Source organism: Phoxinus phoxinus (genome assembly GCF_949152265.1).
Source record: "Phoxinus phoxinus genome assembly, chromosome: 15".
Classification (NCBI taxonomy): Eukaryota; Metazoa; Chordata; class Actinopteri; order Cypriniformes; family Leuciscidae; genus Phoxinus; species Phoxinus phoxinus.
Genome location: NC_136890.1, coordinates 33,061,202 through 33,081,247, shown reverse-complemented (window position 1 = coordinate 33,081,247; position 20,046 = coordinate 33,061,202). Strand labels below are relative to the sequence as shown.

Genomic DNA, 20,046 nt, shown 5'->3' with positions numbered 1-20,046 from the left:
AATTATAGAGTTTATTAAGTTGTTTCACTCTAAAATGCAAGTGTTCGCGCGCGCGCCTCCGTGCCATGTAGTGCGCGCTCCACACTACACAAACCCTTGGATATGCGTCAAAATCTTGTGTTTATTTGTGATAACCTCAGCCCTGTATTATTATTGTCTAACCCGTATTATGAATGACATTTGACGAATTGCTTTGTTCCTTTTTTGGATAAAAGCGTCTTCTAAATATGTAGCCTAGTAGCCTAAATGTTATAATAATGATGATAATTATTATTATTTGCGTACACGGACCCCAAACACACCACGTCTTCTACGTCAGGTGACCGTAAATGCGCAAAAACTGTTTCCATTGCAGTTTTGCGAAATATTCCTTTTTCGAATTGCCTGAAAAACCTCCTCATGCGAGCGTAAAAACTTTTTTGCGATAAACGAGAGTTTTTGCGAAATTGACGTGTTTCCATTGAGCGTATTTTCAATTCGCAATTTCAATTTGCGCAATTTGAAGGGTAATGGAAACGCGGCTACAGAGACAAGAGGGCGGGCTCATTTTACTCAGACGACCAATCAGTCTCTCAGGATCATTGTGAAGCTATCAAGCCACGCCCTAGCAACCATTTAGAGCACCATAGCAACACAATTTATGATATTTGTGAATCATTTCAGGCAAAAAGGCTGTGGCAATAGATGCCTTTTGACATAGAACACTGTCTGTCAATTATGTAGCATATAAGAATAAAGTGACTAGGCTAATTTCTAAACATCCTGTGATTTAGGCCACTTAAAAACTTAATAAAACTTCTCTTTAATAACATAGTGCAAACTCAAAACTGAAATCAGTGTTAGCTAAATTAAACAAATGGTAAGTAGGCCTAAGTCAAACACTGATGATGAGGCATACCCATCTCCTCACTTCTCCAGATTATCCCCTGTGAGTATGTAGGTCTAGGTGGTCTGGATCTGGCACAACTTAACCCAGGCCCTTTGGCACAAATCACCCCAGACCCACAAGTTTGAAAAACTAGCATGATCCAGCAGTTAAGAGCTAACTTTATGCTAACTGTATATACTCATTGTATAGCATGCTAAAGCACTAAAACATATGTTAAATGTTTTCAAACCTGTCTATACTTGTTCAGACACTACAATCAAAAAACCTTAATCATAGAAATTTTACTTTGAAAGGAAAAAAAATGTTTTTTGAGCTAAAATGTGTTTACACTCATGCCATGTGTCTCTCTTCTTTGGAGGATGAGTAAAATTGATTGCTTTTCAAAATTATGTGGTCAAATGACCAATTTCTCCTATGGTTTTCCAGAAACAAGGGGTGGATCTACTTCCCCCCTGGCACAAATCACCCCACTCTCCCCTAATTAAAGGGTGATTAACTCCTGAGAAACGCGATAGCTGCTGATAATAATCATAGACAGTATATAAGAGATAATAATGAAGGAGCTTATATGTAGGCCTATCCACATTCCTACGGCCCATGATGCTTTGCGCTAATTATGGGTGTAACCAGAGAATGTCTAATAAGGAGAGAAGGTTCACTCTCGCTACACTTCCGGCTTCTGACTGGTTGCAGTTCCACTCTGATTCCATATGAGGGCGCTCACAGGACGAGTGCAGAATGAATGGAGGTCTATGGAGCTATACCCCTCAAAATCCACTTTTCTCAAGATATAATTTTTTGTCTAGTAATTTGAATGTTGTATTCGAAAGGAGATGCAAAGAAATTGCACATTGCTGGGTGTTAGATTTTTTAGAGTCACTTATTTGCTTTAAAAAGTCTTTCAAAATGTCAATGACGTCATACACATCGTACGACCAGAGATACTGCTTTACGGCAATCCTTCAGTCACTGTGGTGCTTTCGCGCTCTGTACTTTATTTTCTCTCGAGGCATCGCCAGCACAGCTGACACAGGTAAACACACGTGCTAGAAGAGTTTCTGCTAGAATACATTCTGTTCCCGCTTCGGATGCCATGATGCCATCAAGCGGTATCTCTGGTCGTAACCAGTCCTTCACTGACCAATCAGCGTTCATTAGCAGAATGCTAGCGTGTTATGGGCAACAACAACTCAACCTGTAAGAAATCGAAAGGACATAAGTACTCGTTCATTCAATTTTAGACCTATAACCCATGTTGAACTTGCCAAACCTACAATCAAATCTGAGATTTCTCAACGGCAATCGGCTGAAAGGGACAAATTTAGCCGTCTAGCCCCATAGACTCCCATTCATTTTGCACTCGGGGGTGATCGCCCCCAGTGGAACTCTGGTGGAACTACAACCAAAATTCGGTACAATAGGACTTAATAGGGAGTGAACAGGCTCTCCGTAGACGGGGCGGGCTCTGGTGTAACTGTAAACAATCAGTGAAAGGCTCGGTCTATGAACACAATACGTTAAAACGTGTCACAAGATGACATTAATCTACTCACTCTTCAACCATCAAAGATGAAAAGGAAATTTAAAAGTGTAAAAGCATCAAGGTACTTTCAACAGACCAATAATAACCCCAAAAGCGAGTCTTTCCACAGCAATAACAGACGGGTTAAATATCACTGTAGTAATATATATATATATATATATATTTATATATATATAGGCCTATATTAACTCATTTTGACAGATTATAAATTGCATTTACCTGTGAAAACAAACCTGGAAAAGAGAGGATTTGAGGAGAGATTCTTCGTTCGTGCATTCCAGTGAAGTATTAATGGAATATATCGTAAATTAAATTCGGGAGAACAGACCACAAATGCGCAGTATATGTTGTAATTTTTCATACTTTTACAGCGGATTGCAAAGGGGGAAAAGAAAATAATCGTGAGGAAAAGAAAGCAGCGACTGAAAAGAGCTCGCCTTGTTATAAAAATACCAAGTATAAAGTTATCATGATGCCTGAAAATAAATCATTAAGGAAAATTGACAGCTCATCCAGTCAATCTGACGGATCAGCTTTATTTGTAGGGCAACCTTATGATTTGAAATGAATCAGCCTTTACTAGTTCCCCAAACCGGAAGTGCCACCCATAATTCAAAACGGTCGTCAGGAACTTTTACAGTCTATGGTCAGGATTAAGGGATGATTCTGTATGACTAATTAATCTTTCAAATTCAAACAATTATAGTGTGAATTCACAAAACACTTCAAAAACATTCTCAAATTTAAAATGAATAATTGTTACACAGAAGTCAAAGAACTGTTTCAATTTCATGTTTTATAAAAAGTGAAAATGAAATGAAAAATAATGTACAAGCATTTACTGTATAAAACAAACAAACAATAATTTAGCACTAGCTGCTCATGTCTATAAAAGTTTATAAAATAGTTAAATATTAACTTAATACGCGTCCCAGCATCTAAAGTCCGTGATAATAATATTAGATCTGGTTGGATAAAGAAATCTTTCAGTCAAACATCCAGTTAACAAGGACCTGAAGTCGTATTAAATACAGTCAAATGAACTTATTTGGACACTGACCATGAAACAAACATCTCTCTGACCCAGCAGAATTTTAGTGTTAAAAACCTGTACAATTATTACAATCTAACATCATTATAAGAGCAGAAGCATCACGTACTGTAACATTCAAAAGTGCCTTGTATCTTCGCTATATAAAAAGCAAAGCAAAAGTGCCTCTAAATCTATTATTTTAAAATATGAAGTACTTTTAAAGAATCCCGTGCATCAGTTTGCACTTTAGCACCCACAAGTCTTTATCACACTGCAAAAAATGATGCTCTAACTCAGTCTTGTTTCCAGTCCAAATATAAAAAATAACAATAAAAATTTAATCAAGATGCATTTACTAAAGTAGTAAAATGGCATACGATATTATGTCTTGTTTTCTGGAGGAAAAAATCAAAATGAAGTGAGTTGTTGCTTAATAAAACAAGAAAAATGATCTGCCAATGGGGTCAGAAAAACAATCTTGTTCCCGATTGAATTAATTTTATTTTTCTGACCCCATTGGCAAATAATTTTTCTTGTTTTAAGCAAAAACTCACTTCATTTTTTTTTTTCACCCAGAAAACAAGACATAATATCTTACAGCATTTTACTCATCTAGTAAATTCATCTTGATTTAAAGCTACACTGTGTGATTTTTACCCCCATCTAGCGGTGAAAAGGTATATGACCATCCAGTGAATATTAGTTTCTGTTCCTCTCAATTCCGATTTCGTTTTAACTCCTACGGTGGCCAATGTAGTCCAAGATTAACATGGCTTCCAGTTCGACCTCGTTCATGAGTGTTCCTTCTAGTGATGAGGTTACTTTAGAAAACTATTATAATTTGCAGTAATTTAATTTGTCAGTTAACATATAGGTTATGACATCTATGTAAAATGAATAATAGTTTTATGTTTTCGTTATTTTTTTACCATTTCATTGCTAACATCAGCTATCAGGTTCCCAGACGAATGCAAGCTAATCTCAGTAAAGTAACTTTTATCAGTGCTATCGTTATTCTGTATATTGTACGACATCACTAGCGTAAGGCAAAGTTTACATTGTAGGCTATGTGAGCAGAGATCAGCTGATGTGACGGAGGGAGAGGGAGGGGGAAAAATAAAAACAGGGCCGATGCCAGTGAATTGCGGAGACGCGAAAGGCGAAGCTTGAATTAACGGATATGTCCCTCTTTGGCTAATGTACTTTCAAGATGGAGGGACAACATGGCGACCGACATTCGAACCCCTCACCCGTATGTATTTTCAATGGCATATTATACACTCACGAGAATACTTTATTACTTGAACGAAGTAAATATACATTAATGAGCACATATATTTTTGAAAGAACTAAGTGTTTTTAGCTAAGAATAAACTAAAAAAGTTACACAGTGTAGCTTTAAGAATTGTTAGATATTTGCACTGGAAACAAGACAAAAATACTCAGTAAGAAAAGCATTTTTTGCAGTATTGTTCATGTCATCCTTATGCAGAAGTTTCGATTTGGAAGCTCAAATTTAAGGCCACATTGTTTGGTGTCTTTGGATTCAGATTTCTTGTCCCGTGTGCAACATGATCTAGAACGATCGACTCGCAGCATCAGCGTCACATTCCCACGTCCTCCTCAAACTCAGTGTCGAGTCCAGTAGGCGTGAAGGTCAGCGAATGTGGACCTTATTTCCCAACAGTCTCTGTATTCTGTGCTAATGATGTTGGTTTGTGTCTCAGTTCTCTCTCGTCTTGCTGGAGATCCAGTTTAAGTATTTTGTGACGCGTGTGTAAACGCCAGGTGTGTCTTTCTTTCCGCAACCGTCTCCCCAGCTGATCAAACCCATCAGAGTCATTCTGCCGTTCTTCGGACACACGAGAGGACCGCCGGAGTCTCCCTACAGAAAGACCAGGAGAAACTGATCAGTCAACAACACGCACACACGGTTTAGGCTGGCAAAAAAAGACATCTCTATACTGTATTTTCATGGATTTTATCGATAAGCATAATCAGACCATATTTTGCTGAGTGTGTTTGTTGTGTTTTTGGCAGGTTTATGACTGTTGTTGACAGCTGACTCCCAAAGCTTTTTATTTTCTTCATATTATATGTGGTGGACAGTTCGCAGCAGTGACACAAATTATCTTTTCCAATAAGTTTAAATTGATTATTACCTTTTATGGGCATTTTTACCTATATAAAGCCATTTTAAATGTATGCATCATCATCAAATGTATGCATAATTAAAGCCATTTTAACCTAATTAAATGTATGCATGCTCTTTTACATTGAATCAATCAATTACTGTATAACAACAAGACACAATAGGGCCGTTACCAATCAAATGAAATCAGTATCAACAGGGACATGAATGCATTCAACCTTCAGTTACAAATGCGTTCATAGTGTTTTGATGTTTTAAACATTAAATATTGCTATTTGAAATGATTAAACAAATGAAAAGATAGTTTAAATGTGAAATTATTACCAGTAGGTGGCAGCAAGTCACTGTTAACGAGTGAGTCATTGAGTTTCAAACGATTCATTCAAACGGCCAATTCACTCAGAAACGAAGCATTTGACTCTCTTAATGAGTGAGTCATTGAATCATTCATTCAACCGATTCGTTTATTTCATTCACTGCGTGTGTTGTTTAGATATGCAAAACAGTCCTGTGGTTTTGTTTGGAACTATTTTCATTATCTAAATAGAGCTAAACAAATCACTTAATATTAACTTCTTGTTTATTGAACTGTTGTATAAAACAAAAATAACATTTGTAATCATGCAATGTCCGACTTACCCCAGTTTTAAGAACCAACTCAAACAATGGCTCAAGACACATCAAATTTGTGCCCACTAAAGGTATTTGTTGTCCTTTATGTATAGGGGTATGTTCACTATTGTACTGTTTTAAGTATATGTATGTATACCAAACCAGATCCGGCACTTTACTGCACTTAATAGCACTTTAAGATAATTAAAATGTACTTAATGTACATAGAATAGCACTTTACTGTGTGTATGTATATGTGTGTGTCCGCCATATTAGATGCCCTGTCTGCTAACTGTGGTATCTCTTATAATATGTTGTTGAAAATTGTGTTGTATCGTATTTAATTTCAATGTTTAGCTGTGTTACTTGGTACTATGATGACCTGACGGGGGACTGCAGATGTAAAACTCTGGCATATTTACATAGCTGAAAAGCTAAGATGTTCATTAATATGCATTGTCCCTTTTAAATAAATAATTACATTAAATTAAGCTGATATTTGGTGAAAAAACAGCACTCTTTGTGTGATATTGATTACCTATATTAAATTACACAAATATCAGAGGTATTTTTGCCCATTATCTTAAATATTGAGGGAATTCTACATGCATTTTAATAGAGTAAATCATGCAGTGAAAGAGTGCATGCGCTATACATCATGTAGCATAAGTGTGCGCTCTTATGTAAAGTGAGGGACGTAACTCGATAATGCCAGATCATCATTAAAACAACAACCACGAGATCATAGCAGACCATGTATACTGCACACCCCTGATAACTAGCATGTGCTGAGCGTGGCGTTACCTTGCAGGCGTCGTCCAGGCCGCGCGTGTCTCCGGCACACAGCATGTTGGAGGTGACCAGACGACCGGACAGCTTCTCCGGCACACACTGATCCTGCGGCCACAACCGCACCTTACCACGCTTAATCCTCTCAGAGTAAAACGGAGAAACTGAGAGAGACAACCACAGAAGACTTCAATTATTATACAATACCTCAGTGTTATTTGGACCATCAAAAAGCATCTGAAGTCTTGTTTTTCAGTTAAAATATCTAAACATCCTTCAAGCAAGATTCATTTACTTGAGACGCTGCACTACAGATACAGTATTAAGACTATATGTGACGTAATAATGTGACAAAGTCGTTTTCTGAGCTTGGTTTCAATAGATGTGTTTGGACTAACAAGGAAGTTTTGAGTTCCGAAACTTAAAGGATATTTTTTATAGTACAATGATCTCTTATTTATCAAAAGATCAAGGAAAATTTGATTTCTCAATTCATGACTCCATTAATGCATGAACTAACAATGAACACTACATTTGTTACCATATTTATTCATCTTTGTTAACGTTAGTTTAAGAAAATACAGGTCCATTAAATAATATTAACAGATACAGTAGTGGCCAAAAGTGATGTTCGGAGGGCATATTTGTTTTTAATGACTACAAGTTAGATTAAACCATCAAAATATAAGAACAAATATTTTATATTTTTTAAATATGAGGGAAGAACAAAACATTAAACTTGGTTAAGGTTTTTATCTGACAAAATTACTTGGCAAAAAAATGGCAAACTAAGCTAGTTTTTATTTGAAAAAATGCATAGAAAAACTAAAAGCTCTAAGGAAAAAGCATACATTGACTACAACACAATCCGTTATTAATATTTCATTGGTTCTCTCGTTTTTGCATGCATTCATAATTTCTTTGTATGACAGTCTGGCAAAAAATTATGTCCCACATGTTGCATGTTTCATTGCATTATTACCACAAATAAAACAATCCACTGCAAGCACAACTACAAAATATGATTACACAATCAAATTGTAAAAAAAATAATATAATATTTGAATAAAGGATGAAGATTTCCTAGGCCGGATATCACTTTTGGCCACTACTGTACTCTTTTTGATTTTAATAATATATTGAAATGAACATTAAATAGGATTAATCCTCGTATTTTTCATTGATAGTTCTAATGTAGTTAAATATGCCAGTGAATTAAGACAAAATAAACTTGTATTAAGACACAATCTATGACCACAAGTGGTAATATTGTGTGCACTACTGCTTCTTGAGTAATTATTTATTTATTTTCATCTAAAAAGGATTTTTAATGGACAAGAAGTCTAAATAGACAAATTTAAAATGCATAATTAATAAGTTATTTCATGCAGTGAGATATTGTAACGCTGGTAATGAATCTTACACTCTTCCTCTTTCCCGTATCCAGAGATCTCGCACTCCGTCCAATCCGGTAAAACCAAGTTAGGATCTGGTAAACACGCTGGCAGAACTTCAGGAGAGTGGACCGCACAGATGCCGGACTCGCTCTTCAACTTGAGCAGAGCTGAAGACACACAGTCAAAACCACTTACAATTGATATTAACTGTTTAAAACCTTCTAAACACTGAAATGATGATAAAGTTGCATGATATGATAGTATGTACTGCCGTTTCTTATATTCTACTGTTGCAAATCCTATAACCAAAACATTTTAACATTAGACAATAGATTTAAAAAAGTCTAAATTATATAATATAAATAATTATTTCTATTTCAAATAAATGCTGTTTTTAACTTTCTAAAGAATCCTGAAAAATAAAATGTATCACAGTTTCCACAAACATATGAACTGTTTTCGACATTGATAATAATCATAAAAGTTTCTTGAGCATCAAATCATCATATTATAGTGATTTCTGAAGGATCATGTGACACTGAAGACTGGAGTAATGATGCTGAAAATTCAGCTTTTATCACAGGATATAAATTACATTTTAACATATGGTAATATAGAAAACAGTTATTTAAAATAGCAATAATATTTCACAATATTACAGTTTTTCCTGCATTTTTGACTAAATAAATGCAGCCTTGGTGAGCAGAAGAGACTTCTTTCAACAATGTTTTAAAAATCTTACCGAACGGTAGTGAATAAACAAAATAAATAAAAATATATAAAATCATAAAATAAGTTCTATATATATAAAAATAGAATAAATTGATGGAAACCCTAAAAAAGCACTCGATGGGCCTAAAACTTTGACTTTTATTAAATCAGTCTAAAAACTGTTTAAATGTCCACCGCCACAGTGATACCAGCTGACTGTGGGCTGACGATGATCTTAAAGGGTAACTGTCGCCAAAATTGAACCTAGGCTCTTTTTGTTAATCTACCCGAGTCAAACATTCGTGTAAAAGCATAATTATATTGGAAACGCCACTTTTAAGTTTGACCGTATTTTCGTTTTCGGTCAAAATGTCTTTTGAATGGGAGTGCATGGAATTCTTGTCAGTCAAAAGTAGTCAATCTCCGAATGCAACGTCACATGAGGAGAGTAAAGATGGAAATCTCCTAAAGCTTGTTTCCATATAAATTCTTAGTGTCTAAGTTATCATGCTTTTCATTGGAATTACAAGTTCATGACATTTCCTCATATGGAGTCAGAAACATATGTAGTCATTTATCATTTTGACTCATTATGATCAGTGGTTAAATTGGGCCGGTTCTCTCCGGGGCTCAGCCCCGGCACATAAGCCTGCTTGTTTGTGTCCTGATGTGCCTGTTTGCAGTCAGTTGCCTACTGGAAATTATGTCAAATCAAATTTGATGGAAGTGATGCTTTTGAAAACATATTTCTGACAATAAATGAAAGATTTTTGAAATGGCAGGTCTATTTTGTCACGGCGGAGCTGAGATGAGAACAATCGTAACACGGCCGTATTCTTGTTCAGCTGCTTGATCTCGTTGTAGTCGACCATGATCGTGCACCGCTCGCGCATGTGCATCTAGGTGACACGGATAAATGTACGCAGCAATATATAATGAATGTTCCTGGGAGATCCGTAGTTGCGCGACAGTTTTGGCGACAGTTACCCTTTAATAATCATGAGAATGTTTGTGTAAGTCTCACCGATATCATTGTCATACGTGTCGTCGTCGTACTGCTCGTGGATCCAGTATTTCTCCACATCAAAGATCTGCTCGCTGCTGGAGTTCTGAAGCCTGAAGGTTCGACCCAGAACCACCCGGAGACGCTTCTCCTCAAACCTGAACACAGAGGACAGAAGTCAAGCTAGAACAGCCAAACTAGAACTGCACAACGCAAAAAAATCATATTCACAACCATTGTCGTGTTTTCAGAAAAAAATATTGAAATGTCTTTAAAGCTAAAATACAGGGTATCTGCAGGGTTTTTAAATCTAATTTTAGGCCAAATTTAATGTAAAGACGTAGGTCAATGTTTATGGTAACATACTATAAAATGACTGTAAAAATTAGGATTTAAACACCTTTACAGGTCAAATAATACAAGTTTCATAAACATATAAACCACACATTTCAGCCTTTAAACCATTTTTTTTAATGATAAGTCAAAATGATAAATGAATACATGTTTCTTTAAAATATGAGTATATATAATATTATAGATACCTTATTATTCCACATTTTTTGAATGTGCATTAGCTTCTTAACCACCAGTTAACATTTATAACACTACACGTGTAAAAATATGGGTCTATCTTCTACGCATTGGTCTGAACAAAAACCATATAAAACTAAAACTATATGAAAGACTTTTTAAGGATCCGCTGACCCACTTTTTCAGATCAACATTTCTGTAAGGCATTCAATATTTCCAAATTGCACTTTGAGTGCTTATTGAGATAAATGTTTTGGACGTGTTATAAACAATAGTGCTGATCGGCATATTAGAAACACATCCGGCTGACATCCAGGTCATGATGAAGGCAATGAGATTAGTCAATTAAAATATTCTGTACATATTTTTCTTTCTCTCTCTACACTGATCTCTCTATACAGTTGTGTGAGGGTGTATGTCTAAGTGTGTATTCATGCCTTCATTTGCTACTAGTAAATGTTTTTTTATACATGTATGTTTTATTGTTTTTAGTTATAACTGTGAAGCACTTTGGGTAACAACGTTGCTATTAAATGTGCTATATAAATAAATTAAAGTTGAAATTCACCCGTCAGCAGTAAAGCCGAGCCCCACACACACACACACACACACACACACACACACACGCAAGGCAAGGCAAGGCAAGGCAAGGCAAGGCAAGGCTGTTGGAAGCAGTGACACACACACACACCTCTGCTGGAAGCAGTAGCACACACACACCTCTGCTGGAAGCAGTGATACACGCGCACACACACACACACACACACACACACACACACACACACACACACACACACACACACACACACACACACACACACACCTCTGCTGGAAGCAGTGAGCAGCGGTGAGGATCCAGCAGGAGTCGATGAGGACGCCTCCGCACAGGAAGTTGTAGGATTGAGCGCGCGGGAGATACACAGTGATGGCCGCCTGCCACGGCTGCTCCCGGATGTCACTGGCCTGACCACCGCGGATCCTGAACATGGGCAGCGCGTTTGAAGGAGACTCGAGGCGCTGACCGCAGGAACCTGAGCGGGAAAGGAAACTCTTAGGCCACAAACACACTGTCTTTTGAACACACACAGAGCAGTCATTTACTAGAGCCAATTTCTGCACAACTGGTTATTAATGCCATATTTAAACGTGCATCAGAGACGTGTCTCTCTTCTGTATGCACAAGAAAAATACATTCATTCGTGTTGCCTGATCTTGCTAAGGAAAAAACAAGAACAATGCCATAATAAAACAAAATAAATTAAAATGCTACAAATTTATGTCATAGTCAACAACAAACAAGTATTCATTACTTCAATGAGCTCATTGTTTCTGCCTTAACTGATTACATTGTTTAAATGCATTTTATGCATAAATTATTTAATTGTTTAAAACATTTTTAACTAACTGTGATTTGTATATGTACATTTATTAGAGTTACCTCTGATAGCAGATCACTGTAAATTGTAATGTGGACTATTGTGCATTTTCTGTAAAGCTTCTTTGAAATTATGTGTATTGTGAAAAGCGCTGTACAAATAAATGTGAATTGAATTGGAAAGATAAAATATCGTGACCCACAGACTTGATCGTTTTATGAGCCAAGTCCAAACAAGAAGCCCCAAAACGTTTAAAATAAGTGGACATGGCAACACTTCAAGAGAACGCTCTGTGAAGAAGCCTTACAGCTTATGAAAACCTTTTCACAATATTCTAATTTTGAATTTGGGGTTTTCATAAGCTGTAAGCCATAATCATCAAAATTATAGCAAATAAAGGCTTGAAATATCTCACTTTGCATGTAATGAGTCTATATAATATATTAGTTTCACCTTTTAAGTTGAATTACTGAAATAAATGAACCCTAGTGTCACTTTTGCATGAGTAAAAAGCACTCGTTTTCTTTATAAAACTGCATTATGAGTTATCTTTCCCCGTCTCACCTTGGCTGTTGGTGGTCGCAGGGGCTCGTGGGCCCAGTGTGGTGATCGACGGAGTCTTCCTCGCTGTGAAGAAACACACACAAACGTTTAGACTCTTTCGTCAGGTAGTCAAAAATATTACAAAGTCTTTCATTGCAAACACACAGGATTCTCCGAAAGGAATCCAATCAAATTGAATAATAATGATTAGTAAAAAAAAAATTGTATTATTATTTTAACTCTAAATATAAAAATTAAGACAGAAATATATTGCTGTTATAAATTGTCCTATAATAATAATATTATAATACATTTTATATACACAACAAGTTACACTACTAATATTTATGAGCTTTAAACACTTACAATCCTCAAGATTCAAACTTCAGTCCACAATAATATTCAAAATTATAGAAATGCAAACCCCCGTTTGGAAAACCCTGAAATACTCTAAAGGCTCGTTCACACCAAGAATGATTACAATAACTATGATGATAAATATATACTTCTAAAAATCACTCTATATATATAAAAATAGCAGTCCTCACCACAACTATAATGACACCGGCACACTAAAACCATATATGTGACCCTGGACCACAAAACCAGTCACATCGGTACATTTTTTTGAAATTGAGATTTATACATCACATGAAAACTGAATAAATAATCTTTCCATTGATGTGTGGTTTGTTAGGATAGGACAATATTTGGTCGAGACACAACTATTGAAAATCTGGAATCTGAGAAGCAAAAAAATCTAAACATTGAGAAAATCTCCTTTAAAGTTGTGCATTTATGTTCACGATTGTGCTGCATTCACTCACAAAAATACATGTTTTATATATTTACGGTAGGACATTTACTAAATATCTTCATGGAACATGATCTTAATATCCTCATGATTTTTGGTATAAAAGAAAAATGGATAATTTTGACCCATACAATGTATAGTTGCTATTGCCACCCGTTTCTGATCCAGGGACACATATATGGAATCACTTTCAGAATTATTTCTTCCAGCTGATGAATAATTAAAACCTCGACAGCCAATTAGAATCCATCCTGATTCAAAGAGCTCGAGCATTTAAAGCGACAGACGACAAAACTGCAGCGCGCTTAGAATAAACGCTAGTGTGGACGCTAATATAGCTGTCGTCATTCTTGTGTGAACGGGCCTATAGTCTGAACATGAAGCGCATCTGTTAGTCATGTGCTGTAGATCAGTGATGTACAGATCAGTCACTGCAGACTTACGGCACTTGGGGACGTCACACAGCTCCCAGGTCAACTGCGAGCCTTTGTACACGTGACACCAGGGCCCGAGGTCACCGTCCGGGTTCCTGCGTGTGCAACAGCCGGAGAGAGAGTTAGAGTCGGAGTGTGCAGATCTGGTTTATTTGGCTTTGGGAAATGATGACGCAGTGTTTTTTACCACACTTAAACATTGTGAAGAGTTGTTGTTGGCCATAGAAACCCTTTAAACGTGGTTAAACCAATACAACTCTCGTAAATTAGAATATGGTGCAAAAGTTCATTTATTTCAGTAATTCAACTTAAAAGGTGAAACTAATATATTATATAGACTCATTACATGCAAAGTGAGATATTTCAAGCCTTTATTTGTTATAATTTTGATGATTATAGCTTACAGCTTATGAAAACCTTTTCACAATATTCTAATTTTGAATTTGGGGTTTTCATAAGCTGTAAGCCATAATCATCACAATTATAGCAAATAAAGGCTTGAAATATCTCACTTTGCATGTAATGAGTCTATATAATATATTAGTTTCACCTTTTAAGTTGAATCACTGAAATAAATGAACTTTTGCAACATATTATACATTTTCGAGTTTCATCTGTATAATACTATGGTTCTAAATTATAAAATCATTGTATTTATGATACTCCGAGGAACAGGAATAAAGAAAACCATAGAATTAGCATGATGGTACATATCCAAAAAAACATTAACAAAGCCTCTAATAACTGCAGTATAGGATAAAATGCAGCATTGTTCAATAAATAATTACATTTATCACTAAGATAAATCATAATAAACAATTCATCCAAGTAGTCTAATCAACAATATAACATTTTTATCGTGTATGGATGGAATATGGATTTGATCTTGTGGGAATGCATGATTAGTTACAAAGGATTGCTTTTGATTATCACATCATTAAATTCGGTGTTTTTATGCAAAAATGTGTGTGTAACAATATTATAATTATAGGTATGTTATATTTACATCACTTGCTGCTTGAACTTAATGTTTATTTGTTGAGGTTTATTAGATGTAAAAAAAAAATAAAAAAAAAGTGTAATAAAAATTTGTGTGCAAGTTTTAGGAAATTACAAACAATCCTGTCATGTGTGATACATGCAACATGAAACTGAAGGTGCATAATGTGCATGTTACATTTATGAAGAAAAACATGCCGGCGTGAGAAACGCTTCAGGTGTTGTGCAGCAGGATTTAAATGTAAATTGAATGTGACTTGTAATTGATCGCACCTGCAGAAGTTGTGGCTGCTGATGCCCGTGTCTCTGGCGTCGGATCTCCACGCGTTGTAGATCTTATGAGACACAGCGGGCGAATCCCACGGCAGACACTTCAACCCGCTGCGCGTGACGGCCCTCGTCCCTCTGTAGGACTGTCCCGGTCCCCGTGCGCACTCCAGAGAGGGGTCTGACCACACAAGTCAAGCCACACTTATTTATACAGCGCTTTACAATACAGAGTTTCAAAGCAGCTTTACAGAGATAACAGGGAAATAATGCAACAAAGTTTGTTTCCAGAAGAAAATAGCGTCACAGTTCAGCTTCAGTAAGTTCACTGATGGTTCATTTTTTGTTGTAAAAACGTTATATATTTAGTTCATTTATATAATATATATATATATATAGCCGCTCTGGAGAAAACAGTGATGTCATCGTCCAGCTCCGTTCAGTTCTCATATAATGGTGTCGATGCAGCAGATCAATAATATTGTTGAATATTATGACGTTAAATAACACAGCACATGACACTAGTACACACTATATGGGTGTGTGTGTGTGTGTATATGTGTGTGTGTGTATGTGTGCGTGCGCTGGGGGTGGGTGTGTGTGTGTGTGTGTGCGTGAGAGTGTGTGTGTGTATGCGTGCGTGTGTGTGTGTGTGTGTGTGTGTGAGAGAGAATGTGTGTGCATGCGTGTGTGTGTGTGTGTGCGTGTGTGTGTGTGCGTGTGCATGCGTGCGTGCTTGTGTGTGTGTATGCGTGCTTGTGTGCGCGTGTGTGTGTGTGAGAGAGAATGTGTGTGCATGCGTGTGTGTGTGTGTGTGTATGCGTGCGTGTGTGTGTGTGTGTGTGTGTGTGTGTGTGTGTGTGTGTGTGTGTGTGCGTGTGTGTGTGCATGCGTGCGTGCATGCGCGCGTGTGTGTGTGTGTGTGTATGCGTGCTTGCGTGTGTGTGCGCGCGCATGTGTGTGTGTGTGACTGATTGTACCTGTGATGCAGGTTGGAACGGAGCAAAACTCCCATGAGATCTGAGCCTTTTTATAAACATAACACCAGGGTTTAGTGTCTTCATCTGGATTCCTGAGGAAGAAAACACAACCCAAACACTATTACTACTCACCACAACACAAGTCAGATAAATGCAATCCGTCATTGATTTTAGTTTTTGATTTAAAAGCATGGTGACATCTATTTGCAAATTGCACAGAAGAGCAATAAGATACACTAATGTTTGACAAACAAGTCCATGCATTAAAGGGGTGGTTGATTATGATTTCACTTTTCTAACTGTAGTTAGTGTGTAATGTTGCTGTTTGATCATAAACAACATCTGCAAAGTTACAACACTCAAAGTACAAAGCAAAGGAAGATATTTGCTTTTACAGAAATCACTTTTTAAGGACTACAACAAACAGCTGGTAGGAACTACACGACATTCCTCCCGGGTTAGTGACATCACCAACACCAAAATTGACATAAACCCCACCTCGCAACAAAAGGCTCTATAGAGCATCACAGTCCCGCCCACAGCCCGAGAGAGCTCTGGTGCCGGAAGTAAATTTCCCATTCATTTCTCCCATTGACTTTTGGAAAAATCTGTATCTAAAGAGTTTTAGAGCATGTCTGAGGATAACCAGCTACGGCTGAACTCATAAGCATACAACATATCATTTCGAGTGAAAAAAACGAAGAGAAAATCCAAAAAAAGGCAAAGGTACAAGACTGTGTACATATTTTCATTTCCGAGCGAAGGAACTACTCATCCCATAAACCACCGCGCCTCACTGAAGTCGACTGAAGCAAACCGCGAAAGAGCCTTTTGAGTGAATTTTATATAGTGAATGTGTAGTTAATAGCAGTTATTTCAATAGTAATCGTGTAAATAAAAATAATAGTGTTTTATATAGGTATTGTGTATTGAATTTTATATTTATCATCGTGTTTTTTATATTTTGTGCGTGTGTGAAAGCGGTTAACGATAACGTTAGCAACATGGTGCAGTGCATTTAATGTATTTTCTTAACAACGAGTGTAAATTAAAAAGTGATGGTCAGCAAACCAGAAAGTGCACAACGCCATCGGTCTGATGCATGGTCTTCTCTTGGACCATCATATTCAGTTTATTAACTTGCCATGAATTATTATACAAATGTTCAGTAAATGCATGAAGAGGTAACGTTATGCCTAGGTTAAATATTGTTTTGACAGCGGCATCATAAAATGCTTGATATGACTCATACCATATGAAGCTTACAGTAGCCTATCTAAAGTGAACGATAAGTAAGGGATAATGTAAAGCGAGGCGGTTGTTATAGCGAATACAACTCCCGAAAGGCTATCGTTAACTAACGTTATGAGCCCGACGCGAAGCGGAGGGGTCTTGAATCAGCCTGTATTCGCTATAACAACCAACTCGCTATACATTATCCCGCTTATTACATGGCTACCTACCAAATAAATCAATAATTTGACACAAAATATTAATTAAAAAAGGAATGTATTGATTTAAAAACTATTTATATGGCTTCCGCTAAAGAAAACAGTCCGTTCCGTCTCTTCTGTTAGAATCCTGCTTCCATGGCAACGCTCTGTTTTTTCCACGGACCTTCGTGGGGTTTACACGATTTCCACCAATCAGATGCATCACTGTGGGATTGTGGGATTGTTTAGGATTGTGGGTAATGAAGTACTTATCCAAGACATCGCGAATAAAAGGCATTTATCTCAAAACAAGGTTAGTGCCCCATGAACTTTTGGCGTTTATATGAGCATATACAATCGCTTAGTACAGCCGTTGCTGGTTTTAAGTCTACCATGTATGGTTACGTTTTTATGGCTTATACCCCAAATGTCTATGGAGAAATTGTATTGAATTTTTACTTCCGGCACCGGCTGTGGGCGGGACTGTGATGCTCTATATGTCTCTGCTAAGAACGAGCTGTTGAAGCTCCGCCCCCTGTGCCGGGAGCAGCAGCTCATTTGCATTTAAAGGGACAGACACAAAACAACACATTTTTGCTCACCCTTAAAACATTACAATTTTAACATGCTATAAAAAATTATCCGTGGGGTATTTTGAGCTAAAACTTCACACACACACTCTGGGGACATCAGAGACTTATTTATATCTAGTAAAAAGGGGCATTACACCACCCCTTTAATGCATGAATGGAGAGCATGTGTACCTGCAGTGGTTGTGGTTTCCCAGTCCCAGTGTGTTTGCCTCCACTCTCCTGGCTGTGAATTTCTTTCCTCGGAGTGAGCTGGAATTCCAGTTAACACACTCCAGTCCTGACGCGCTCATGCTCCAGGTGCCGCGGTAACCTGACCCCTGACCCCTCGAACATCGCTCACCTGTGTCTAAAAACAGCCAGGAGGAAATGCAGACAGCGTTCAGCTACAGCAAAAACATCTGGTCAAACTTCTCTACGTTACAAGAGCCTAATAAAAGATGAGCATTTAGTTAAACTGCATTAGGTACCTTTATGTTTACTAATTTTCCTATTAGTTGAGCTCCACCAGCCCAAATTTAATTTTTTGGATCGAACTCAATCAGATCCATTGAGAACCATCAATTTGACGTAAACTTAAACCTGTGTAGATGTAGCTAGTGCAAACATTAATGTAGCTGACTTTATTAATTTTAAGAAATATCTCTTCATATGATATACAATATCACACACATATAGCACATACTTTTTAATGTACAAGATCAAAATGTGTTTATTGATGGATTTACACAGAAATTAATTCCGCTTATATTCCATATATAAGGTCCAAAGAGAATCTCAATAGTTTAGTTATAATTTTACTAGAAACTAACAATAATAGAAACAATAAATTATACTAGTTGTAATAATTTTACCAGAAACTAACGATACTAAAAAAATTGTAAGTTATACTAATTTTACTAGCAAATAACAATACTAGAAACATTAAGTTATACTAGGTATACTAATTGTACTAGAAACTAATAATACTGTTATACTAGTGTAATATTATAATATATATATATATATATATATATATATATATATATAATTAATATAATAATTGTACTAGCAACTTATAATACTAAAAATAAAATAGTAATTTATACTAGTTATGCTATTTGTACTAGCAACTAACAATACTAAAAGGTTATAATTTTACAAGCAACTCACAATACAAAAAAAAATAAGTTACACTAATTGTACTAGCAAATAATAATACTAAAAATAATAATTTATACTAGTTAGACTAATTTTACTAGAAACTAACAATACTAAAAAAATGAGTAAGTTATTCTAGTTATACTATTACTAACAACCAACAATACTAGAAAGATATACTAGATACAACTTATAATAATAAAAAATAGCAACTAACAATACTAAAAATACTACCAGCTGGAGTGCCCTTGAGAGCCACCAGAGGGCACTCCACATCAGACTATTATCGCTCGCTCACAAACTACATTTCCCATAACTCACTGCCCGGACTCATCATCGCCTTGCGCTCGCGAGAGATTTTTGACATACGTCAGCATGACATCAGAGCCAGGCGGAACGCAGTCGGACACATTTCTAACCGGCATGCATCTCGCGCTGATCACCGGTGATCGGTTCTGCGCAGATTTTGCTCATCTCAAACAAGCCCATTCACTCACTCCGTGGATTACTCTTTTTAACAGGGTAATGAGACACAGGTGAATGCAATCAGTGATGACTCCGGGCAGTGAGTTATGGGAAATGTAGTTTGTGAGGGAGTGATAATAGTCTGATGTGGAGTGCCCTCTGGTGGCTGTCAAGGGCACTCCAGCTGGTGACCGTTACAAAAACAAACGGCTGGTAGGAACTACACGACATCACCAAATGTACATAAACCCCGCCCCCGGGAACAGGATTTATAGGTTATCAAGACAGAATATGCTAATCAATGACTAGAAGATAACTCCACATAAGCGACATAAATTCATCAAA

The 20,046-nt window shown here is 36.7% G+C and overlaps 1 protein-coding gene across 3 annotated transcripts in view; it reads right to left on the bottom strand.

Moving 5' to 3' along the window:
* Window positions 1-3,208: 3,208 nt before the first annotated feature.
* plat (plasminogen activator, tissue) overlaps window positions 3,209-20,046 on the bottom strand; it is a 28,557-nt gene continuing 11,719 nt past the window's right edge. For all 3 annotated transcript variants that reach the window (XM_079636562.1, XM_079636563.1, XM_079636561.1), the window contains exons 6-15: window positions 18,271-18,445; window positions 16,074-16,165; window positions 15,100-15,274; window positions 13,837-13,922; window positions 12,601-12,663; window positions 11,484-11,691; window positions 10,151-10,287; window positions 8,442-8,582; window positions 7,034-7,182; window positions 3,209-5,350 (exon numbers count right to left, since the gene is read on the bottom strand). In XM_079636562.1, the coding sequence (XP_079492688.1) occupies window positions 5,189-5,350; window positions 7,034-7,182; window positions 8,442-8,582; window positions 10,151-10,287; window positions 11,484-11,691; window positions 12,601-12,663; window positions 13,837-13,922; window positions 15,100-15,274; window positions 16,074-16,165; window positions 18,271-18,445 (1,388 nt within the window). In that variant the 3' untranslated portion in view covers window positions 3,209-5,188. The remainder of the gene's footprint in view (window positions 5,351-7,033; window positions 7,183-8,441; window positions 8,583-10,150; window positions 10,288-11,483; window positions 11,692-12,600; window positions 12,664-13,836; window positions 13,923-15,099; window positions 15,275-16,073; window positions 16,166-18,270; window positions 18,446-20,046) is intronic.